Genomic DNA, 26628 nt, shown 5'->3' on the forward strand with positions numbered 1-26628 from the left:
CATCCTCCGCAGCCTGGTCCACTCCTCCCCCACTTCATACTTCATGCGTTCGTGATGCTCACCGCACAATTCGGCAGCTCTATCCACTTGGGAGCACAATGGAACAAGGTCTAATTTGGATTTCGTCCTCCTACTTAGGGCTCTCAACTTCCCAACAACTCGTTCGTAAAAAGATTACGATTTGTTGAAATTCAGCGATTCACCAGCTCATGAAAGTACACATCTTTATTACTTGATCAGCTTAATTCCCTTCCGGCAGCCGCAATTTGCGCACAGGTTTAGCGTATCTTGCCTGGCATGCAGACGTCAGAGCCAATATATATGAGAACACGTTCGGAGTCCGAGGGTCATCTCCAAAGTATGGGCGTTGCAACTTCGCCCTTGCACAAAAATGGCGAATACATAGAAGGTACAATCGGCGACCACAACGTGAAAACTCGAAAAAACATGAAGATCAGCACCCGACTTGTGGCCGGACTTACTTGTATACAGTTCGGCTTTGCATTGTACGCCACATTCTTGCTATACTTCATGATTCCAACAGCGCCTCCGTTGGTCTCAGAACCGGATGGGTCCTGGGCTTCGCATATTGCAGAGCAGTGGAGAGATTTCCTGTCTAAAGCGCACCAACGGGACGCCTATACGTTGAAGCACACGGATATTTGCGAGTACGAGGATATTCAATTCCCCCAGAAGAAATCCGAGGATTCTCAAATGCTTGCCATAAAGAAGGAACTTTTCGCTGACGTTTTGCAATTTCAACAGCAGAGGAGAGAATGCGAGACCATACAGGAGTTGCTGGCGCTTCCCTCCTCGTGGACGAACACAACTCGCTCGCCCAGGGTCACCGTCATTCTGAATCATTTCCGGAGGAAAACGCTGTGCGCTCAAATGGAGGCATTGTTGCAACAGACACTACCATTCGAGAGTCTCTGGGTGTCATCCTTTGGGCGTGTAAAAGACCAGATATTCAGACGAATCGTGGAGTCCTTCAACGACTCTCGGATCAGCTTCGTCAGTTCTTCCTATGATTTCAAGTTTTATGGACGATTTCAGATGGCCTTGCAAGCTGAAGGGGCCGATTACATCTATGTGCTAGATGATGACATAATTCCAGGTGCAAGGACTCTGGAGATTTTAACCCACGTTGCCGGAACCGAGAAATACGGTAATGCAGTGTTGGGCTGCATAGGCCGGATTTTGCCATTCCAGCAGAAAGATGGCAGTTTCCCGAGCTACAGAAAATTCCATTCCAAAGAAGCGGGATTGTACATACCGGATCCGGCTTACAACCTGGTTGTAGAAAAGATGTTGCAGGTGGATTTCCTCTCTAGCTCGTGGTTTTTGTCAACGAAGCTCGTGAAGGCGTTGTTCATTGAGACTCCGTTCACATTCTCAACGGGCGAGGATCTGCACTTGAGGTATGTAATCTGAGGATATGGGATGTATTGATGGCAGGCGGATCAGAGAGTTTTCGCGAAAATGGAAGCTCAATCATGGTGCAGTCTGGTTTACTGAATTCTTGTAGATTTTCCTGGTATGATACAGCTATCAGCTTCAAAAATACCGGGGCGCGAGCTCCTTCGTCCTGCCGGTCGATCCCTCCGACAAGTCTACCTGGGGAGATAGCGAGCACAGGCTCGCCTACATTGCAGAAGCGACCGTCATACACAAGGATGTTGTGCAATTGCGAGACGAACAGTGGTGGAGAGCTCTCGTCCGCGGATATGTTACGCAGTGGGCACGCATGAATCCCCAGCAGATCGATGTTCTGTTTTACGCACATTCCGTCGCCGATGTCGTAGACCTTGCTCCTCTGGTGAACAAGTTCCGATCGACGCCCGACAAGAAGGCCTTGGTGGTGGTGAGCGGGGGCCTGCACTGCGCTTGCGAGGTAGCGGCCTCGAAGCTCGGCTGGGAATCCGCAACAACGTGCCATGACAAGAGGTTCAGCATTCTGGATCTCGAGGTGGGATCGATATCCACAGAGGAAAGCTCTGAGGTATCGATATTTGAAGAGATCTACGCGAGCATGAAGGGCCTCATTACGATCCATTCGCCGGCAATTATCCTAACGGTGGCCGGACTGAGAAGCTACGTGAGGAATGCGCTGGAGCTGGCAGCAACGTCTAGCCAGGAAGAAAGACGAGGCAACGTTACGCTTGTGCAGCTGCCGCGAGCAGTTATCAGGCACATGCTCTGGATGGCGGACGTGCACAGCCAAGCGTTGAAGAGTAAGTTCGACACCCTACGACGTACGTTGTCTACGATCATTAAAAACGTGATGGCATGGTGATTCAGAGTTCTTCGCTTAACTCCGCGAACATCAAGATAGTTTTCATGGTGATCGAGAGTTTTTAGCTTAACTCCGCGATCATCGAGATAGTGATCGAGAGCTTTTAGCTGAATTGCACGAACGTCAAAACATTACGTCGTTCCGTCGAATGACGGTCTCTACGTTGAAATCGGACCGTTCTGACGCCTGAGTGCCGGAGTTCATTGAGGTCGTTGTAATTATACAATTTGTGTGAGTAGCATCTTATCATTTGAAGTTTGGAGACCAACTCGGTGCATTTAGAAATGCCCACGGCATTCCGGCACAACTTCTGAACGCCAGAAATTAGTGTAGACTACGTTGCCAAGGACCTAGTAGTTTGCAGAATTTAAATAACGTTTCCGTCTTCGTAAGCTAATCGATAGTAAAGATTCACCGTGAGAATTGCCGTAGGACGGACAAACGAAATCGAGTGTTACATGATTCACGTAAGGAAAATTGCGCATGTCAAAGCACGGCGTAACAAATTGGACGTGGATTAATTTCCTGCTCAAAGCATCTGATGCCCTTGTAAAGATCGGCACCTAATGCTGCAGTTTGTAATCGAATGCCGGAATTCTGTGTGCAACGAAATTATGCACGTCAACGAGCCTTGCTCACGACGCCTGATTACGCAGGAGTTAATAATCTAGTGCCGGATCAATCCTGTGTGCAACGAAATAAGATCATACGTGAATTGCGAATGTCGCATCACGACGGACTTCGGTCGATCTAACGGAATTCTTTCTTGCTGCATGCAGATTGGAACAGAATGTCGATATCGATCAACATAATCACGCAGAACAGGGCGGCTTCGCTCCAAAGGCTCCTCTCATCGCTAGCTACAGCGCACTATCTCGGAGACGAAATTCCCCTCTCCTTCAACATGGATCGGGCAGTGGACGTAGAAACGCTTCGATCAGTCAACTCCTTCTCATGGCCTCACGGAAAGATTTCCGTGCGTCGACGTATAATCAAAGGAGGCCTAATCCGTGCCGTAAGCGAGAGCTGGTATCCTTCCTCCGACGACTCGTTTGGCTTGCTCCTCGAAGATGATATCGAACTCTCGCCATTCTTCTACCTCTGGCTCAAATACTCCGTCCTCTTCTACCACTACGATCCCTCCTCCTCGTTGCCTCACCTCTCCTCCGTCGCCCTCTACACCCCTCGCATCATCGAAGTCCTCAAAGACCGCCCCTCCTTCAACGCCACCTCCGCCTTCTCCCCTTCCCACCCCCTTAACACCCCTTATCTCCACCAATTGCCTTGCAGCTGGGGCTCCCTCTTCTTCCCCAAGCACTGGCGCGAGTTCTTCATGTATATGGGCCAACGCTTCTCCAAGGATCCCAAGAGCAACCCCGTCCAGATCCCGCATTCCCGGACCAATGGATGGCAGGCCTCCTGGAAAAAGTTCTTCATCGACATGATGTATCTCCGAGGCTACGTGACGCTGTATCCCAATTTCCCCAACCAGACCAGCTTCTCCACGAATCACATGGAGCCAGGGGCTCATATCAACGCTTCCGACAACATCGTGAGGCACCGTAAGGAGGATTTTGAGGTGCCGTTGCTGCAGGAGGACTTTTATCTCATGCTGCCACAGCAAAGGTTGCCACCGGCAGAAAAGTTGCCTGTGCTCGATCTCTTCAATCACCAAACAACTCTTTGGGGGCTGAAATCCGCGGGAGCAAGCTTGGGCCAAGACGTACTACCTTGCAACCAGAATCAGACAGTCACTGTAGATCACCTGACAGGCATGCCCTTGAAATGTTCGAGCTTCTGATCAATTCGTTGGACTAAAGTTCCTGAACAGCTCAGCGGAGCGTTATTTAATCGCTGCATGGTGGGTTTAAATCTTCTACTTCGTGCTGATCTGATCATCGCTGTAGCGTGTAACCTCACAAGAGGCTCGAGAAACTGCATTATTGGCGGTTGCGGGCTGAAGGAGCGGTTGCAGTGGTGATCCGGAGCAGGACTCCAACATGTGTATCACAAATGGCATCACAAATGTGTTTGCTAGACCCATCTAATGAATGCTAACAATTCGTTACTCGGGCGAACACATTACTTCTACTTCACTTCGAAGAGAACTGAACGTCAATTGCAACCAAGGCGAAGCTCAATTATTTTCCCTTACTAGCTCATTGACAATCAGCCGTCCTGGGGAAAAGCTTTAGAACTAGCGGACCACGGGATTGGATTTAATTTTTCTTTGCCATTGCGTCCGGCCAGTTTCACTTCTCAAAATGTCATGTACTGTTCTCAATACGTTTTTCTTTCTCAAATCGAGGTCGCAATTAATTTGGATTAGAAATTCTCTAGTATGTTCCTATAAACAACACAGAAGAACACAAGTGAACATAGCAACTCCCATGCTATACAATAACCTGTGAAGTCACCCGAACTGTCACGAACTATTGGCTATGTATATCGCCTCCACCAATGTTTGGTTCCTACTGCATCTGTTTAGTCATCTCTCCACCCTTCGTGAAGTATGTGTCAAAGTAATCGGAGTACCAATTGTAGAAATTAGAGGTCCTATGAATCCTAATCACAGAGATACACAGAGACATAGAATCTTGGTACGTCATATTAGATGAATAGGTAAACAAATAGGTGTTTACACAGTTTGTATCACGTATCACGAATCACCGTAGTCCAATCAACTACGCCTCTTCGTGTTTCAATTATGTTTTGAATTATCCAAATTAGTGATAGCATTATTAATTGCATTTCTATGCACCCACTTAATGCTAACACTATAACTATCTAATCCTAGATTTGTACAGCACGATTCATGTTTTAATGTAGGGCGCAGTAGCTTTGTCAAAAAATCTGCCCACATTAATTCTGTTGGAGTATGCTCCAACGGTAGCTTGTGTGCCTCAACCATTTCTCGTATGAAATGATATTTGAGGTCCAAATGCTTTGTCTTTCCGAATGTTTCGGATTGCTCTCCATATTTGAGGTCCAAATGCTTTGTCTTTCCGAATGTTTCGGATTGCTCTCCAGATAAATGCATGAGAGATTATAGCAGTAGATCTTCAAAGGCATCTTCGGAATTATCTTTAATTCTTCAATCAGTATTTGTATCCAAAGTCCTTCTTTAGTATCCAATGCTACTTCAACAAACTCGGCTTCTGCAGATGATAGTGTAACGGCAACCTGTTTCTTTGACTGCAAAGTAACTAAAGCACCTGCAAGCACAAAAGAGAAACCAGTACTAGATCTACGAGTATCTATCCCCCCCCCCCCCCCAAATCTGAGTCAGACCAACCAATAAGTGAGGTGACTTGACTTGGAGTGGAGAGACGAGTGTACATAAGCCCAAGATTACGTGTGAACTTGAGGTAGCGAACTACTCGTAAAAGCACTTTCCAATGTTCGAAACCAGGGTTGTGCATGAAACGCGAGAGATAATTGATACTGTAACATATATCAAGGCAAGTACCTATGACAAGGTAGCGGAGTTTCCCAATCAACTGTCGATAGGGAAATTGTGACATGAATTGTTTATCTCCATCGGTTTGTGGAGAATCGATGAGTGATAGTTTGCTTGTGGCGGTTATTAGGGTAGTGGAAGGTTTAATATTGGTCATACCAAACTCGTGAAGAATTTCATGAAGAAATTTGGTTTGATGTAAGTGTACTATGCCATGTGTGCAATCACGTTTGACTTGTAGACCTAAGAAATAGGTAAGCAATCCGAGGTCTGTGATTGCAAAGGCGGAGGCGAGTTCTTTCTTTGCTTGAGTTAGGATTGCGATGGATGAAGCAATGAGTGGTATGTCATCAACATAGAGTGACATATAAATGTTAGGTTCAGAATGGAGACGAGAGTACCTATGTTGAAGCAAGAAGTCACCATGGAGGAAGCCCATTTGTACATCAAGATGATGGATGTCGAAATTTAGTTGTGTAGCAAGGGCCAACAGAATCCAAAAGGATGCCATGCGGAGCACTGGTGAAAATGTTTCATGGTAATCTAGACCTTCGACTTGGCTAAACCCGCAGGCAACTAATCAAGCTTTATAGCGCGTAATTGTGCCATTGGGATTGAGTTTCATTCGGAGTAACCATTTGCAACTGATGGTTTGTCTATTAGCGGGTAGTGGGACAAGTGTCCATGTTCTATTAGCCAATAGGGATTCATATTCGGATTGCATGGCGGCTAGCCAATGAGAGGAATCAAGGCCAGCCAAGGCATGAGCAACCGTAATCGGGTCGTGATTGGGTGGTACTGGAGATTGGGCTGTTATTGTGGAGTACGCATATTCAGTTACAACTCAGTGTTCAGCCGACAAGGCATCTAGTCGCTCAGTCGTGTTGTAGAGGTCATCAATGGAGCGACTTCGTGAAGACAGGTGAGGTGTTTCAGGATTAGTGGAGTCTGGTTGACCACTAGGATTTATGGCCACACATGAAATGCTTGTAGATGGATAAGAGTGAGCACGTTTAAACCAGATAGTCGGGCTGGATCGACCACTTGGCTTCTAAGGAGGCTGGATAAGAGCGTCCATGTGGCTTGCATGCACTGGGGCAACAGGAGTGCCATGTAGAGGGTTATAGTTCAGTCGAGTGGGCCGTGTGGAGGGATTAGGAGTACTCGACAAAATCGGTGGAGGCAGCAGAGCCTATGGCGCGACAAAGGCAAGAGGAGAAGCAAGATTCGACAGCAAAGGAGGCACATGGATGGCCACAACCATAGGAGCTTGTGGAGGTGGATCAGGAGGAGCCTGCCATGGAGCCATTTTGGAGGCTCGTTTGGAAGTCGAGGGGTTTGTATCTGGATGGATATCGTCAGATGTCATTTGACTGTTAAGTTTCGGTGATGGCTTTGGAGGGATAATGGGATTGCTATGATTTGCAAGGGCAGACACGAGTGAGTCTTCATCAAAGATATAGGGTACGAGAGAACATGAACCGGCATCGGGCTGGATCATATAGTGTGTATCCTTTAACGGCATGGGGTCTCCATAGCCAACAAAGATAGTTTTAATATCTCGATCATGTAGCTTGTTGCGATGTGATGCTGGGATGAAGGCTTAAGCGGGGCATCCAAATGTGCGCATCTATTTATAGTTCGGTGGGGACCTGAACCACAGTGTATACGGTATGGAGCAGACGGAACGATAGTAGACCCTGTGTAACATGCTATGGTAATAGCTTCTTCCCAGAAGGGTGGAGGTAGAGTCGATACCTTTAGCATGCTTCATGCAAAATTCATGAGGGTTCTATTTTTGTGCTCAACGATCCAATTCTGTGCATGAATATTTGGGACAGCCAAATGCTACCGTATCCCACTATCAAGGGAGTTTCAAGGCATTACTCTCGAAATTGTTAGGAGATGTACTCATCAACGCTATCGGACTATAGCGATTTTAGTTTGAACGGTAGTTGCTTCTCAACTAGTTGGTGATAAGCCATGAATAGTCTGAGAACTGATGCAAAAGTTTTATCTTTGAGAAAGGAAACGATTCGCGTATAATCGTCAATGAAGGTAATGATGTAGCGATTTTTTGTTAATGAACTAGTTGGGAGTTCACAAGGTTTGGTATGGACTAACTGTAGTGGTTCTGTGGATTTATGGGTGCTCTTTGGAAATTGCAATTTGGCTAGTTTCTTGTAGATACATCCCTCACAAATGGTAATACGACTAGAGGATGGTAAGTAGTAATTCAAGGAAAGGTGATGTTTGGACATGTACAACATAGTGGCTAGATTGAGATGCCCTAATCGATAATGCCAGAGAAGAGTTTTATAGGCTTTATTCGAAGGCACAGAGGCGCTATAAGCTTCATCAGCAAGAATCGGTGTACGATCGATATTACCCCCATCCCTCCTCCTCCTCGCCCTCCCTCTTCCTACGTGCTGCTCCTTCAAGCCTGCTTCTCCACACACCCTCCTTCTCTACACTCCTTTACCCATGGCACCATTTGAGGACATCTCCAACAAGTATCAGGTTCACTTAGAGTTGGAGGCTGAATATGCAAGCACACGTAGTTGGGGATTGAGGGGAGCTTCCAAAATCCACAATCTTCATTCACAAGGAAAGAAGCATCTTGACCTTTGGGTAGAAGGATCCTTGTATCCTTTAGATCTTGCCAACCAAAAGAGCTCTCTTTTCCATACAATGCATGAGCTAGTTCAGTTTGTTGGAAATGGACATGCGGGGTTGCTTGGTTATTGCAATTAGTTAAACAATGCTCAGTCAATGGCTATGCAAGCGAGTGAGATGCACAGATCCCAAGCAAAGATGCTAGCACATTTAGGAAATAGCACCATTGCTGAAATGCATAACTCTATGCAGGATCTTCAAAGGAAGATCTAGGATCTTCATGATAAAGCCAAAGCATTGGACTTGGAGCGAAATGCATTGGACTTGGAGTGACATAAATTAGAAGAGTCACTCTATAAGCTAGCTAAAACGAAAAAAGGCTTGGAAAGATCTATATATGATCAAGTTCAATGAGCCATAGAGAAGGAATGAGAAAAGGCAGAAGAACGAGTGCAAAAGATGAAAGAAACACCTTTGGGATTGAAGGATAGGAAAAGAAGGTAGTTACATAACATGGATGCATTGGCATCCACTGGTGGTAGTGCTTACATAACATGGATGCATTGGCACCCCATTGGCACCCACTGGTGGTGCTAGAAAGAGGAGAGTCCAGGCTACAAAGTTGGTTATCAAATGTTCCAATGAAATTACACTCTTTTGTGCTACATTGTTTGTGACTAAGTTTTTCTTGTGTTCTTCTTTAGGAACTTCATGGAAGATGTGATGGGAAGAATGGACAGGGATGATATTGACTGTTTATATGCTCTAGCTAGTTTATTGAAGTCAAGCAATGTCAGTGGGATACTAAGGGATCCAAGACAAAAGCGCCTACATGTGCAAGTTGCTGGAGAGGTGATGAAGGATTTCAAGGATATTGTGGATACAAAGGAGATGCTTGCAGCTTGTGATACTGCCGGTGTAAGTTATGAAGCTTACACATCTATTTTCAAAATTTTCAAGCCTGCTATTTTGAAAAAGTATAAGAAGTCTACAGCGCCCCTACCCACACCTTGGTCTGTGAGACGTGCACGGCGAGAAACAAACCAACGTGTAAGAGAAATGCTTGGAGGGTACCATTGCGTAAGGGGCACAATGACTTGGAAGAGTAAAAAGAAATCTGGCTTGCAAACCTTTGAGATGAATGCTTTCAGCAATGTCTACTTAGATGTTAGGAAACTGCAACAAGCAATGGTCAAATTCTATGGCATGAGAGAAGATGGTAAGAGGAAATCCATTATAGCATTGCACTTTACTTAGTTCATTTCCTATATCATGTTTATCCTAACGATTTCTCTCTTTTGTTGTACATATTGCAATGGAAAGCTCATATTTGTCATCAAAATGCATGAAGCTCAATTGGTGAAAGAACACAAGTTAGAGAGAGTGAGCATATGCATTATGAATAAAGCCTTAGCCTTTGTTCAAGGGAACGAGGAAGTAGAGCAAGATTTCTCAGTGCAATCAAAGAAAGATATATGGTGGCTTGCAACATTTGAGACTCCGAAAGAGTGCCATGAGACATTGAAGTGGGTTCTAGATAGAACAGGAATCCCATCGATAATCTGAAGACAAGAGGAAGGGCAAACATTGACAATCGATGGCCATGGAACATTTCGAGTTGAATGGCATCTTTCTGGTGATTTGAAAACCCTCAAGTGCTTGCATGGTTGTGATGCAGGGGCAAATGTAATGAACACATCCTTTATTGCATGTGTTCTCAACGTAAGCAAAAGTCTGGCTTATAATGGGAGAATGGCATTCTATCTTGCAGCCAAATGCAAGCTCCCAATCACGACAAGAAGGATCCAAAGTGGGATCCCGTCTTGCCCATCCCACTAGAGAGAGTACACATATGTACTTTACATGCAGAACTGCGCGTACTTGATAAGTTGTATTTGCATCTTGTTTATGCTTAAAACTTACTTCCGCAAGAAGTATCCATACAATGCATTGTAGAAGCCGAGAAGTTGTTGTCAGAGATGGGATTCCATGGAGGACATGTCAAACTTAAGGAGGATAAGAAAATGTCTGGGGCAACATGGAATCTTCCTGCAAAAGTGTCCATGGGTGGAAGGAAGGCAAGGAGATTCCTATCGAACCACAATCTTGACAAACACAAACATACATTGTCTCAAAGCAGTTTGGGGTTGGGAATACTGGAAAGCATTGTGTGAATGCACGACCAATAAGGCTTCTCATCCTCAAGTAGCAACGTTGAGAGCTAAAGTATGGACAAAGATAGATGCATTGATAAAATTGCTTCGCCAGGTTCAAATCGATGAGATGTATTATGAAAGGTGCAGGATGACTATGAGAGAGTTTATGCAATTAATGGGGAAAGCATAAAGGGAGTCACACATTACGCATTACATGGTAATCTTGGCACCATCGTAATATTTAGCACTGGCTTTATAAAAAGTTTTTGTTGCTAAAATGATGCTCATCAGGTTTGCAACATATTCTCTATGCACACGGACCATGGTTTGTACAAAATTGGGGCCCTTTATCCATTTGGAATACATAAGGCATGGAGAAGTTGCACTATAGAGCCAAGGTACCCTACTTCAAGAACTCAAGGCATGGTGGTGGTGGTGTCACTCGTACCAATGCATTGCATGAGATGTTCGACTGGTTTTTTAGATGTTTACTAGGAAGGACTTTGAAGTCTGAAAAGGCAAAGGCATCAGAACTTGCAAAAGCAATTCAAATTGTATTAAAGAATAGAAGGCATAGTGCTTGGAAAGAATCCATAGGGAGTCGAGGAGTCGCACGTTGCAAGCTAGAGTGAGAGAAGGGAGCAGATGGGTCCAACTAGCAATAGAAGCTATGGTGTAATTGTATACAGTTATGAAATGAATATCTTGCTTATTTTGACCACAATTTGTGTACTCACTCTTAGAGTCCAAGGTTTGTGTGAGGTAATAAGGTTGGGGAAGGTGGGGACAGGGTGAAGGAGGGGGAAGAGAAGGGAGGGGCATGAGGGCAAGGGGGGGTGGAGTGGTAGCAAGGGTGGGGGGAGGGGCAGGATGGGGGGTATGGGGGGGGATGGGTGTGGGCAGGGCAAGTAGGGGAGAGAGCAATGGGGGGAGGGCGACGAGGGTGGGGGGGGTGGGAGGGGTTAGGGCAGAGGCGAGGGGTATGATGAAACCCTAAACATACTTAAAAGGGGTGTCAAAAGATGATGGGCCTATATAAAACGTTTTTTAAAAAGCATAAGTCTCATTATTCAATGGCACAAGTGAAGAACACTGCTAGACTCACAGGATGCCGCCTCCACCCTTTCTCCTCTAGCTCCCCCACCTCCATGGCATCTATGCACACAAACCCATCCGGGTCCCCGGTGGCACCTCATCAAACTCTTGTGAGCCCTCCCCCAACTCTCTGAGCCCTCCCTAGACTCTCATGAGCCCTCCCTCAACTCTCGTGAGCCTTCTCCTATGCAGTCTCATGAGCCCTTTCCCAAGTCCTATGAGCCCACTCCCCAGTCTTGTGAGCCCACTCCCAAGTCCCAAGAGCATGATCCTTCCCCTCACCCTTCCCCTCAGCCTCACCCTTCCCCTCACCCTTCTCCTCAACCTTTCCCTCAACCTTCCCCTCAGCCTTCCCCTCCCCATGAAACAAATAATAAAGACATGTAGTCATTAAAGTCATGTATCCATTCAAATATATGTTTATATTTACAAGAGGCCTCATAGGCTATATTTCTTCTTGGCTAGTTCGAGTACATTGAGAATAGGGGTCTTTGAATCCCCTAGTGGGCTCCTAGATATAAACCTAGCCACAATAGCACTAACATCCTCCTACCAAAGACATAATCTATGTTGTCGTCAATGCCCTGCCTTGAATGTTCAATCCAAAAGCATTAATAGCAGTAGCCAAGCAGTGTACCAAAATCACTTTGTCAGCATTCCAAGTAATGTTAGAGTATCCGATAGCATGCCACAATGTCTTGCACTTCATCAGCTCCGCAAGCCCTTGAGGAGAAAATTTGATGTGGAAGACCATGAGTTGCTCTGCAACTTGGCCGAGGTAATGGGCCAAAGAATGATCTCGCCCAAATGCACTACAAACATTACCCCGTCAAGATGAGAATTCATCAAGCTCAAACGCCTCCTGCAACAATTCAACAAACATTAGAAGACTGACAAAACAAATTGTGAAGATAGTCGGAGAGAGGGAAGGAGTCTCACTTGCAGCTTTCTCACATGCACAATGGGGGAATACACACAAAGGTGGAGGCTGAAAACAGTTTTCCTCTTCTTAGTTGTGAAAGCCAAAAGAACTCTAGTACAAAGAAATAGAAGAACCCTATATGTGGGTCTCAAACCAAACTCAACTAACTAAGGTGGCGTACTAACTGAGCCACAAACTAGAGTAGATAAGGATAGCTGTCATCCAGCTATTATTCGTGGGTGGTGTACCAACCACGTCTGCAACTAACAAGTCGGTGACATAAATGCACAACAGTCACCCTGGCATATCGCGAGTGGAGCTCGATATCTCAACACTCCCCCTCGAGCTCAATCCCAATTCCTGCACACCAAGCAGGTCTCTGAACTTGCGCAGCTTCTCTGCACCCAATGCTTTCGTGAATATGTTAGCTACCTGATCCTCTGTGCTGACATAAACTAGATCAATAAGACTTAGTAAAACCTTCTCCTGCACATAGTGATAATGCACCTCAATGTGCTTTGTTCTAGCATGAAAGACTGGGTTATTTGCCAAGTGTATATTGCTCATGTTGTCACAATAAATGACAACTGGCCCATCTGTAGACTGATGCATATCATAAAGTAGCTTATGCAACAAAGCTACCTCACATGCAGCCATTGCTGCACCCCTATACTCAGCCTCTATGCTCGACAAGGCAACTGTTGGCTGTTTCTTGCTGCTCCAAGTGACTGCAGCACTCCCAAAAGAGAACACATATCCAGTGGTAGATCGTCTATCAGAAATACTACTAGCCCAATCAGCATCAGTGTATCCATGCAACTATATCTGAACCCCAGCCTCATAAAATAGTCCATACTACAATGTGGACTTCACATACCTGAGTATGCATCTAGCCACATCCAAATGCGGTTTCCTTGGAGCCTGCATAAACTGACTTACCAATCCAACCGCATAGCTTAGATCTGGCCTGGTAATAGTCATATAAATCAAACTTCCTACTAATCGAGCTCCACTCGTGATATGCCAGGGTGATCGTTGTGCATTTATGTCACCGACTTGTTAGTTGCAGATGCGGTTGGTACACCACCCATGAATAATAGCTGGATGACAGCTATCTTTATGTACTCTAGTTAGTGGCTCAGTTAGTATGCCACCTAGGTTAGATGAGTTTGGTTTGAGACCCACATATAGGGTTCACCTATTCCTTTTGTACTAAGAGAGAGTTCTTTTGGCTTTCATAACTAAGAAGAGGAAAACTTTTTCAGCCTCCACCTTTGTGTGTATTCCCCCATTGTGTATGTGAGAAAGCTAAAAGTGTGACTCCTTACTTCTCTCCCACTCTCTTCACATCGGCATCCCTAGCACTTGCTCATTCGCGCCCCAGTGTGGGCCTCATTTTGCACTAATTCGCTCATATCTTTATGTCGTGACCTCCGATTGACGATCTGTCTGCACCGGCACATTTCCCTACATACGTGGGGCAATCTTAGGCACATTATTAACATGATTCTCCCTACAACACTAACACAAATCTAACCCTCCAATTACAACTACATCAACACCCGCACTTGCAGTGGCAGAGACACCCTTTGCAACTCTCACCCAATCTGCATGCAGCTATGCTCCGGCCAATGCCTTTGACTCCAATGCTCGCTAAATCCACATACAACTCCACTGCAATGATCACCTCTGACAATCCTCTACCCTAATTCACCCCCTGAAATTCAAGAAATCCCTTTGACTCCTCCATGCCACAACATGGCTGGACGCTGTCGCGACAATGATGGGGATATGGACCTCGATGCAGAGGCTAATAATTTCTTTAATCACAAAAATAATAACAATCAAGGCAGGCACCCCCTGGGAAAAATCGAACTTCCCAAATATAATGTAGGGGAGATCCAGCCCATTTTCTCTAGCATTTTGATGCCGCATGCGGAGCAGGTGGAGATCAGTCCAATGAAACCAAGGTGGCCTAGTTTCCCATGGCCTTAACCGATGAAGCATCTAAATGGTACCTAGACCTCCTAGTGGAAGAGCAAGCCACATGGGACCTGCTTCAAATAGAATTCAAAAGGCACTTTCAAATGAAGAGACTACAAGATGATCCCGCTCTCTAACTCAGCAAGATCAAACAAGGCCGTCAAGAAGATGTACGTACGTATTTGGGCAAGATGAAAAGATTAATGGCCAAATGTGACCCACACATTAGGGGAGAATTGGGGTCTCAAAAGGGCCTCATAAGGAATGGATTAGGGAATGCTTAGTGGGCTAATGCAAGGGGCTTAGAGGGTCCCAAAGAGACCTAACCAGTCCAACCTAGGTGAGTTAAGCCCACATTTGAGCCCACCTCTCCCCCCATCAATGAGGGGAGGGGGCCACTTTTTGAAATTTGAATTTCAAATTTCGAATCTCCCTCCCTCCCTCCCTCTCTCTCTCCCTCCCCTCCCTCTCTCTCTCCCTCCCTCCCTCTCTCTCCCTCCCTCCCTCCCTCCCTCCCTCCCTCCTCCTCCTCCCTCTCCCTCTCCCTCTCCCTCTCCCTCCCTCCCCCTCCCTCCTCTCCCCTCCTCCATCTTGCTCCTCCTCCCTCCTCCCTTTCCCCTCCTCCTCCTCCTGGCTCCTCCTCCCTTCTTCCTCTCCTCTCCTTCTCTAGCTACCCCCAGGATCCCTCTCCTCTACTCCTCCCTCTTGTAGAATCTCTCCCCTCCTCCTCCCTCCTATAGCATCTCTCCCCTCCTCCTCCCTTCTAGAGTAGCTCCTTCCCTCCCTTCTACACCTGTCACCCTACTCTTCTCCTCCTCTTCCTCTTGCCCTCATCTGCTTCTCCTCCTCCCTCTTCCTTGCTACTCTCTCCCTCTCACTGCTCCATCTTTGCCAGCTCTCCCCTACATTTTAGCTTGCATCACTGATACCTCTCTTTGAGTACTCATGGCACTATTTGAGGACATATCCAATAAGTACCATGTGAACCTACAACTGGAGGCAGAATATGCAAGCACACGCTCTTTAGGATATAGTGGAACTCCTCAAAGTGTGCTCCATAGTCTTCGATTGCAAGGGAAGAAGCATCTTGACCTTTGGGTGGATGGAAACTTGTATCCTTTAGACCCTGCCACCCAAAAGAGTGGTTTGTTGGCAAGGGACATGTTGAATTGCTCGGTTATTACAATCGATTGAACCATTCTCAGACATTGGCTATGCAAGCAAGTGAGGTGCAAAGAGCCCAAGCAGAAGAACTTGCACATTTGGGAAATATTACTATTGTGGCAATGCATAATAGTATGCAGGATCTCCAATTGCAAAACAAAGAACTCAATGACAAAGCACATGCACTGGACTTGGAGCGACATGAATTGGAAGAATCAATCCAGAAGCTTGCTAAAAGCAAACAAGATTTGGAAAGGTCTATCTATGGCCAAGTTCAACGTGTTGTGGAGAAGGAACGAGAGAAGTCGATAGAACAAGTACAAAAGTTGAAGGGAACACCTTTGGTACTGAAGGAGAGGAAAAGACAATTGCAATCTATGGATGCATTGTCAACCAATAGTGGTGCCCAAAAGAGGAGAATACAGGCTGCAAGGTTAGTTTTCTTAAATTTTCAATGCAATTTCTTACCCCAAAATATTTGTGGTGTTGCATTCTTTCCACTAAGACTAATTTGCACTCTACTTTAGGAATTTCATGGAGGATGTGATGGGAACAATGGAAATGGATGATAGTGATCCTTCATATGTTCTAAGACGTTTAATAAAGCCAAGTGATGTCATGGAAGTGTTGAAGGACCCTAGACAAAAAGGGCTACATAACCAAGTTGCTAGAGAGGTAATGAAGCATTTCAAGGGCCTCGTCCAAGCAAAGGAGGTGCTTGGAGCTTGTGATGTTGCTAGTGTAAGTCGTGAAGCTTACAATTCTATTTTTAAAATTTTCAAGTCTGCTATGGAGGAAAAGTATAAGATATCTACAATGCCATTGCCAACACCCATGGTCTGTAAGGCTTGCACATCAAGAAACAAACTAATGTGCTAGAGAAAAGCTTGGAGGATACCATTGTGTAAGTGGCACAATGACTTGGAAGAGTAAAAAGAAATCTAGCATCCAAACGTTTGAGATGAATGCTTTCAATAATGTTTACGTTGATGTAGAGAATTTTCAGAGAGCCACGGTCAAATTCTATGGGATGAGAGAAGAAGGTAAGAGAAATTCCCTCTTCACATTCAACTTTATTTCTTCTAATTTCTATATCCTTAATAAATTTCTTTTTCATTGTACAGATGGCAAGCTAGTATTTGTTATAAAAATGGATGAAGCTTAGTTGGTAAAAGAGCACAAGCTAGAGAGGGTGAGCATTTGTATTATAAATGATGCCTTGCATTTTGCTCAAGGGGATGAGGAAGTTGAGCAAGGTTTCTCAGTCCAATCTGAGAAGGACATATGGTGACTTGCAGTCTTTGAGACCCCAAACTGTTCCAACAATATACTCCATGACATAATGCACTGCCACATCAACTTGAAGGAGCTGCACTCTCTAGCATCCTAAGTTGCCCTGTGTCAATTTCCATCAGAATCCTCCTATGGAATTGTCCTAATCTTTGGGAGAGTTTCAAAGGATGGATTGAACTTGCAAATCCCCCTCCACCTATGGACAACATCGAAGATATCTCTGTGCAGATGGGTGAGAGAAATGACATATGCAACATTATTGTGCCTCTAATCCACAAGGCATATAATGAAGCCCAAGCCATAGTGGATGTTGGAGCAGGTGTAAATGTCCTATTAAAGGAGCTGTATGATGAATGGGGCTCCCACCAATGCAAAAGGCTAATTTCAACATACACCTTGCCGCCAATGATTCACGGGCTAAACCCTTAGGAATAGTGAATGGCATGTCCACAAAGGTCACAAGAGTCTACTTTTCACTTCAATTCACAGTCATGGATCTTCCCAAAAAATCCTATCAAATCTTACTGGGACGTCCTTGGTTACGGGAAGCATCAGTCCTCCATGACTGGGGAACTAATAGACTGACAATATAGAATCGCGTCACCACAGTCAGGGTGAATGTGGGGATATGAACTATAACACCAATTGTGCCTAGAGCATTGGACGGTACATCTTCGACGACGATCTCAAGAAAATCAGCTCCCCTGCAACAGCATACCATAGCGGGTGATTCACAAAACAATGTCAATAACTGGATACAAACATTGGAAACCATCGACAACTGCCATTCATTAGACCCCATATTCTCACAGATAGATGCTAGAGAGATGCTAAGGTGCTACAGGTAGATCCTCCACTCACACATGAAGAACTAATTGAGGGGTGCCATTCTTTATGGCTGACCTCGACTGGGATAATGAACTTGAAGAAGGTACCCATACTAATGATGAATCTGATTTCCCTTAGGACCTTGAAATTGAGGCTAAGATTGCTGAAATTGAAGATCAAGTCTATGACAATGACTCACCCATTTTGCATGCCCTAATAAATTTTAAATCAGCATTCTTGAATGGTGACCTCAAGGAGGAGGTGTACGTGGCTCAACCACATGGGTTTGAGGCCCCCCATTCTAAGAACAAGGTATGTAAGCTGAAGAAGGCTTTATACGGGCTGAAACAGGCCCCAAGAGCATGGTACTAATGGATAGACAAAATTTTTCATAAATTAAACTTCAAAAGATGTGCCTCAGATGCTAACTTGTATGTGTATAGGAAAGGAGTTTCAGATGACAGACTTAGGCTTGATGCACTACTGTTTGGGGATTGAAGTCTGGCAAGAGCCAAGCAAGATCTTCATCTCTCAATAGATGCCAGAAATATGCTAGGGAGACCTTGAAGGCATTTGGTATGTCCGAGTGCAAGGAGATAGCTACACCTATGGAGGTAAATGTAAGGTTGTCTATGGATAATGCCTCACCACTAGTAGACATTGGGAGGTACAAGAATTGGTCGGCGGTCTCATCTATCTGTGCAACACCAGACTGGACATCAGTTTTGCTATTGGCATTTTGAGAAGGTTCTCCAATAAGCCTCGAGAGAATCATTGGAATATAGGGATGCAGGTGCTCAGGTATGTGTAGGGCACTCTTGATTATGGCATCACCTATGGTACGGGCACTTCCTTGGCTGGTCATTGTGACTCAGATTGGGATGGAGATGTTGATTCCAGGAAATCCGTTTCTGGATATTGTTTCTCTTTATGTTCAGGTATCTTCTCTTGGATCAGTAAGAAACAACCAACACTGGCATTGTCTTATACCGGGAGAATCATTGGAATGTAGGGATGCGGATGCTCAGGTATGTGAAGGGCACTCTTGATTATGGCATCACCTATGGTACGGGCACTTCCTCGGCTGGTCATTGTGAACTAGATTGGGTTGGAGATGTTGATTCCAAGAAATCCATTTCTGGATATTGTTTCTCTTTAGGTTCAGGTATCTTCTCTTGGATCAGTAAGAAACAACCAACAGTGGCATTGTCTTCTACCGAGGCTGAATACAAGAAGGCAGCATATTTTGCTGCTTGTGAAGTAGTGTGGCTGAGGAGGATCTTATGGCACATGGGAGTGCAAGAGGATGAGGTAATTATGCTGAGGTGCGACAATCAAAGTTGCATGGCCATTGCTAAAAATCCAGTGTTTCATGCACTCACAAAACATATAGAGATTCAGTATCACTATGTGCATGATTTGATCAAGGACGGGATAGTGAAATTGGTCTACTATCCAACAGAGCAAAATGGAGTAGATATCTTCACCAAGGCACTCAGGAAGGATCAGCTTCAGGGTCATCTTCAGAGACTCGGTATTGGGCCGAGAAGGTAGTTCACCCAGGTGGACATTGAGGAGGGGTGTTAGATATGCTCAATGTCCCACCCTCCTGGTAACCACTAGTGGTCCAAGGTGCTCAAGTTGTAAGCCCCCCATATAAGGAGAAGCCATGTGTGAGCCCGAGACACTGGATGGATCCTGACTTGCATGTCAGATGAGGTCTATCAATGATACTGTTGATGGTAGAAAGGTGATTGTGTGGGAGCCCCTTATTCTTGCTAGGGCTTGGGGGCCAACTGGCCCCCCTGGTGGGGGTTCAGGGGCAAGAGCCCTCGAGGCAACGGTATAAGGAATATTGCTTGAATATTTGATGGATGACTAGGCAGCTCCACTGAGTAGGTTGATTGGTCGGTTCCATCGACTACGTTGATCCAATTACCACCCTCATAGCTATAAAGAGGCGACCTCCCTAGTCCATTGTATTAGATCAGTTTAGATCAGATCATATCTTCCAGCTAGTATCTCTTCACCTATAGTATCTATCTAGATCGCCATCTAAGCTCTACTCTAGGAGCGCATGGGTGGACGGAGCCATTATCTGTACTACATAAGTATTGAAGGAAAATTTTGTTCCTCTCTGGTTTGCTGTGTACTCTCTATTCTTTGTTTAGTTTTTGTTCCACTGCACCGTGTAATTTAACAAAGATCACCTCAACGCATGCGTGCTTATCCAATGGAAGTAACTCCAAATCAGGATCGTATCCGCTCATCCAACAATCAAATGGGAACGTTCCATACGGACCAAAACTCTGCGCATAATTTGCCAAGACTTGTTTGAAGATGAGAAAAATATCTTCTGCCTATCTACACATGCTAGGTTTATAGCACTCAGGATGGATGCTTTCATTGCATATGTATGCCTCATGGGTAGTCTTCCCCTCAGGGTTATTGCTGGTTTGTTGCCATTGTTACAAAGGCCATCACTATTATTTGCAAGGCATGACACAATCGACACCCACCCATGCAGCTGATGATCCCATCGCACCAACAAAAAGAAGTGTCGGAAGATGATAGGGCATATCTCACATCCAACTTCCCATATCTAACCACTCTCTCTGCCAACCTCATAACCTCACTTACCCTTGCTGCTACCACCCTCCTAACCTTCCTCGAGCTCCATCCTAACATCTATTCCCTCCATCGTCTCTTTGCTCATGCCTCTCACCATTTTCAACTAATCCAACAGTCACAAACTTACGAGCCTCTCACACCTAGCTTCTTCCCTTCCCTTGCTAATCCTACCTTCGAGGATTACCAAGCTACTCAAACCGTTTGCCTAGTTCTTCCCCTGCTCCCCTCTACTTCCCCTTCCACAACTAATACTCTTCCATATTTCTCCCCCATGTCCCAGATTCTCTCCCTGCCCCGTCATCACCTACGACACTACTTGTGCTTTTATCAATAGAAAATGACACAGTATTTGATTTTGAATATTAGGATCCAGATAATCCAATTCATACTCCCATGCCAAGTTCCAATGATGGGTATGATTTTGATGAAATACCACTTCCCAGTAACCCCATCAAGGGATTTTGGAGCAAATATCCTGATCTGAAAACTTGAGGTGGATGGAACTTCCCTACCAACATTCGTCAGCGTCAAATTAGTGAAGATTGGATAAGCAAGTTGGATCCACAACCTGCTTGGCACTGTCCCAAGCTCTTTGATGTAATCTTCTTGAAAGAGTACCTACGTGCACCTCCATGTCTCAGAACCCATCCCAAGTTCTATGTAGTTCCACGACGTAAAAAATGGGAAGCCAACATACACACTTTGGATGAAGGTCGCACCATTAATTGGCCAATGATCGAAGCATACTCTGGTGTAGAATGGAATATCCAAGGCACAATGATCCGAGCACTTTAGCAACATGACAACATGGCTGCTCTTTATTGTTCTTATGATGCTATGTCAATACATGTTCTTGACTTTCATGAATCTCTCTTTGCATATTGTTGGTTGGAAGATTGGAAACTGAATTGATTTTTGTATCGGCCCAAGGTACAAGATCAATAGGTTTTTCTGCCATGGTCAATTATATTCTTTGATTGATTTTTCATTCAACAACTTTATTTTCCTAAAAATAGAACAAATAAAGAATCATGGCTGAGATCTAATATCCAATTTTGTTTTGTGTATGCTAGAAGTCATGACTAGGTCAGAAAAGAGGAAATCTCCAATAAGAAGAAAAAGACTACCAAAAAGAAGGTGCAAGCACCAGCAACACCATCACCCACATATGTTGACACACAAGCCAAATCTCCAAATGCAGAGGGGGTTGAAGAGATGTGAGTGGAGAAAGAGTTTGCTACTAAGAAGGACACTGGAAAGGCTAACGACGATGGAGAGGGTGATGAATTTGTCCCTGAATCAATGGATGGTAATGATGGAAGTGATTTTCTTGAGTCCATAAGTGTCAATAGAGGAATGGTGCCTCCTTGTATCCCTTTGTGAAGATTACTTATCAACCCTAAGGTGAGATAACTTAGGAATGGCCTCTCCACTCTTAAGAGAGCATTTGAGATTGAGGGATATGTCCCCACAAAGTGGTCCTTTATTCTTTTAATTGAGATGTGTGATGGGACAACCAAAGAGGTGGATGATGATATAAGAGCTTCATGGGATAAGCATTGGCATGCTGAGTTTGAGCATGAGCTTCAACAGACTCTTGCATGGCAATTCTTGCCCTGCAAGATGTTATATGTGTGGGAGGGAATCCATCAAACTGCCTCATGGATGGAGAGCATTAGGGAGGTCTTTGTTAATAACAAGGCAAGGCATATCAGGATTTATGCACATATTATAGCTCTAGAGGCTGACAATGAGTTGAGGTTGATTGCAGCTTTGCAAAGGTTTAACTTGTGAGTATCATCTTTCATTCTTCCAGTAGTTGTTCCTAGAACATATTTGTACTTTCTACTTTATTGCTAATACTGAATCCATTGTCTAGATTGAATGAGGAGGCAATTGTCACAACAAATATTAACGATTACTTGTATCATACAAGTACACTTGTTGGTTGTGATGCACAAGTATTTCTGGAGGATTTCACTGAGGAAGAGAAGAAAAATATTGAACTTGTACAGCAAAAGGAGATTGGTCAAGGAAGAAGGGTTTGGTATCCCCTCACACAGGCTATTCTTGGTCGCATGGTTTATGCTATGGTTTCTTATACTATGTACCTCCTGTTTTTATTCCTTCTGCTTTGGCTTCATCAATTCCTCGATATAGTTTGAATTTGTTGTTTTGGTGCATACTTGCTTTTGTAGGGCAAGTGGTAATCTTATTTTTAAGCAGCTTGTAAGAAGCTGCCTCCTAGGATTGATAAAGATGAAAGAGTTGTTAAGATAGCTAGGATTAAAAGAACAATCACTCAAACATACAGGAGGAAGGTGCACAGGGTGAGTTTGTGCTTTTGCCTTTGTCTACTATTATTAATATGCATTGCTTTCAAATGTCATGGTGAATTTTGTTTATATGTTTTTCATAGATTTTGTCAATAATAAATCCTGCTCATGGCAAAGATTGGTTTGACAAATTATGGTCCTTCCTTGCATGTGAAGACACAATAGCTAAGGTTACACTTGACAAGTTGTATCAAGTGGCCATTGCTTCATGTAGCAAGGCTAGGCAGGTTTCAATTTTATCTTTACTTGGGTCTAATTTGAATTTGAAGAATAGTTATGGAATGCCAACAAGTGACCATGCCTTCATTGGGTGGCTTGCAAAGGAAGTTTTTATGGACCAAGTTCTTGAAGAGTGTCATAGGTTATTGTCACAGGTTCAGGCTTCCTTTGTTGGTGTTCTCCCTTGGAGTTGCCAGAGCATCCAACACTATGCAAATATTTTGAGGATATTGTGGCAAGACATCGGACTAATTTTTATGAGCCCCTTGCCTCCTTCATGTCTATGGCTACCATGCTTGCAAAAGAGGTTGACCTTGTGAATGCAAGTAGAAGAGTTGTTCTCAGATACGCATTCATCTTTCATTGCCTAATTCTAGATTTTCTATTTCATAATGTTCTTATTCTTTCTATTGTTTGGGTTTTGAATAGTTTTATTCTTCATTTGCTGGAAACAAAAAAGATATAGACCATTCCATCTATTTGCAAGGAATGGATAGTGCTCAAGCCTCCTACATATTGCATGTACACACATAAAGTCTTTCATGAGGGCATGACTGCTGCAAAAGGAACTATAAGCCTTTCAGAGTGGGAGAGAAAGCATTGTCCATGGTGGTTAGACATGAGTAGTGGAAAGTGTGTGGAGGAGGAGGCTTTAATGCTAGAGAGGTATACTTTTCCTATTGGTCCTTTTTGTACAGATTGTTCTTAAGTAGTTTTCTATGCTTAACTTGCCCCATGTGTTTCTTGTTAAGGCATTTGAAAGATCAATGTAAATCTGATTCAGGATCCTCTGGAGAAATGAACGAGGAGGAACGTAAAAAACTAGAGGAGCAACAAAAGATATTGGTGGAGAAACAAAAGTAAAATATAGGGGATCCTGATATTACAAAAGCAAGGAGAAGGAAGAATATAGACTTGGGTGGAGATGGTAAGCTGATGATGACTCTAGGATAGTGAGAAAGCCTTTCTCCATTGATTTTATCTAGGCTCCACTATCCATGTTGTCACTTTGGAAACATCCCCTCGTACCAAGGAGTTCGGTGAAGGTATGGGAGTTTGACTACATCAAATTGGGCAAACAGATAATGCAATCACAGCTTGCATATGGATATCAAAATCTGCCCAATTTCTTTGCACTTTTGCACCAACAAGGGAAGAAACGAAACTCACAACAATGCACATGGAGTGTGGACTATTGCATTGTGGATCTTCCCATAGGGTATGTTGTAGGTGGTGAAGGGAAAGTTCCACCTTGGAATGTTGTGAGACAAAAGATCATATCCCCTCTTCCTTCGCCATTTCTGTAGTTGTGATGGATGGCAATGGATGGGCATTGGTTTTCTATTCTCCATCCACTCTTCCTGCAGTGGAGCGCTATGCAGTACACTTGAAAATGGAGGTGACTTGCAGATAAATTACTTTATGTTGAACACTTCATGATGGCTTGCGGTCTTTAAAGTGGGGTCTAATTCTATTACATATTAATTTTCTTCATGTAGATGGATAGTACAAAGCATGGAACCTCAAGGCATTTTAGACACACTTGGGATTGGCGTAAAGGTGAGTCTTCAGCAAAATGTTTGCTTCACTTCTCCTTGTGTCATACATCACATAGAAATCGACTCAAGCTTTTTTGATTAATTTGCAAAATAAAAAATTATGGATGATCCTATAATCTAGTACATATCTCTGGGTCATTGTCTATTGCCAAGAAAGAGTGACCAGAGTGTAGTCCAACCCTCTCAATCCTGGTCTTGTCCATGTCCCAACTCAAGAATGGAACCATTTGGAGGAGACAACATCTCCAAGAACATAAGTAAGAATGCAGGACTTGTTGTCTCAAGAGTTCCATGCCATGCTCCCCCCTTGCGTACCTTCTTGGAATGCTGGACTGAAGGCAAGTAATGAGGAAGCAAGTTCCCATCCAATTTCATCCTCATCATGGAGGCCACACTCTTTGCTGATTCCATGTTAAATTTTGGTCTTTGTCCTATCCTCCTCATGGCCATAGCATGGAAAACATAAGACTCTGAAGAGCAGAGAAATGGTGGTGCATCTTCTTCAGGAGGAACTTCAAAAGAAACTGTCTGAGGTAGAGGAGGCTAATCTGGAGGCCATGGTAGAAATTAGAATATGCAGCAAACTCAAGAAAACCAATCCTTTGGAGGAGGACATGGTAACTCTAGAGGCAGGGGGAGCCAAAGAGGTTGTGGTGGATGGCAGAGAGGCCAAAATGCAAACAGCAATGTTGAATGCTACTATTGTGGTAAAATGGGTCATATGGCTAAAGACTGCTGCAAAAAGCAGAATGACATTATGAATGGAAAATTGCAGCAAGGCAATTATGCATCTTCTAGTAGACAGGGTGATGACAGAAATGAGCATCTGTTTATGGTGCAGACATGACCAATTCTGTGACAAGTGCAAAAGAAAGCAATGATGTGTGGTATGTTGACTCAGGTGCGTCAAACCACATGACAGGTCATGCAGAATGGATGCAAGATGCAAGGAAAATGGAAAGACCAGGATTTGTGGAGACTGGTGATGATACTGCACATCCTATTGTGCAGATTGGTAAAATTCCTTTGTCTATGCAGGATGGGAAAAAGAAATACCTGTCTGATGTATTTCATGTCCCGAACATCACCAAGAACCTAGTTTTTGTTGGTCAAATGGTTGAGCAGTGCTTGCAGGTCAGATTTAATCCTCATGGATGCTTTGTTGAGGATATGAAAAATAATGGTCGCTTGATAGCAAAAGAAAAGAAGAAGGGCAGGATGTTTACATTGGATGCGGACATGCCTGAATTGAGTGCAGTAATGTTTGCACATGGGACCGGTGTAGTTGCAGATATTGATATCTAGCATAAACGCATTGGTCATGTTAATGTACAACGACTTAAATCAATGCAGGCCCAAAACATTGTTGCAGGATTGCCTAAATTCAAGGTTGCAGAAATGCATAAGGTATGTGAAGCCTGTCAATTTGGAAAACAAGCAAGGAAACCATTTCCTAGGCATGTTCAAGAGAGTAAGAAGCCATTGGAATTAATCCACTCTGATGTGTGGACTACTAAAGCTGCATCTATTGGAGGCTATCATTATTTTGTCACTTTTATTGATGACTACATCAGAAAAGTTTGGGTGTATTTTATGAAAAAGAAAAGTGAAGTGTTTGGGCACTTCAAAGCTTTTAAAGTTATGGTTGAAAAAGAAAGAGGACTGCAAATAAAATGCCTAAGGTCAGATGGAGGGGGAGAGTACCTCTCAAATGAGTTTGCAAGGTTCCTGCAGGAGCATGGCATAAAGCAGCAATATTCATGTAGTCATACCCCACGGCAAAATGGACTTGCAGAAAGGAAAAACAGGCATATTGGAGAGGTATCTTAGGCCATGCTAAATGAAAAAGACCTTCCAGATTATTATTGGGCTAAAGCAGTTGCTACAACAGTTTACATAATGAATAGGACTCCCACTGCAGCAATACATGGCATGACGCCAGAGGAGATGTATACTAGTAGGAAACCAGATATTTCTCATTTGAAAATTTTTGGTTGCATTGCCTATGTTCATGTGCTAGATGAGTTGAGGTCCAAGTTGGATCCAAAAGCTGAGAAGTGCGTCTTTATT

The 26628-nt window shown here is 44.1% G+C and overlaps 1 protein-coding gene across 1 annotated transcript; it reads left to right on the forward strand.

Moving 5' to 3' along the window:
* The first annotated feature begins 360 nt into the window (after positions 1-360).
* On the forward strand, positions 361-4097 carry LOC147887812 (uncharacterized). The gene is made up of 3 exons (XM_087393783.1): positions 361-1421; positions 1549-2234; positions 3076-4097. The coding sequence occupies exons 1-3, from the start codon at positions 361-363 to the stop codon at positions 4095-4097; spliced, it is 2769 nt and encodes a 922-aa protein (XP_087249909.1).
* The last annotated feature ends 22531 nt before the right edge of the window (positions 4098-26628 follow it).

The sequence above is a fragment of the Dipteris shenzhenensis genome, chromosome 22 (assembly GCF_047967505.1).
Source record: "Dipteris shenzhenensis isolate YYH24624 ecotype China chromosome 22, Dip_SZ_1.0, whole genome shotgun sequence".
NCBI lineage: Eukaryota > Viridiplantae > Streptophyta > Polypodiopsida > Gleicheniales > Dipteridaceae > Dipteris > Dipteris shenzhenensis.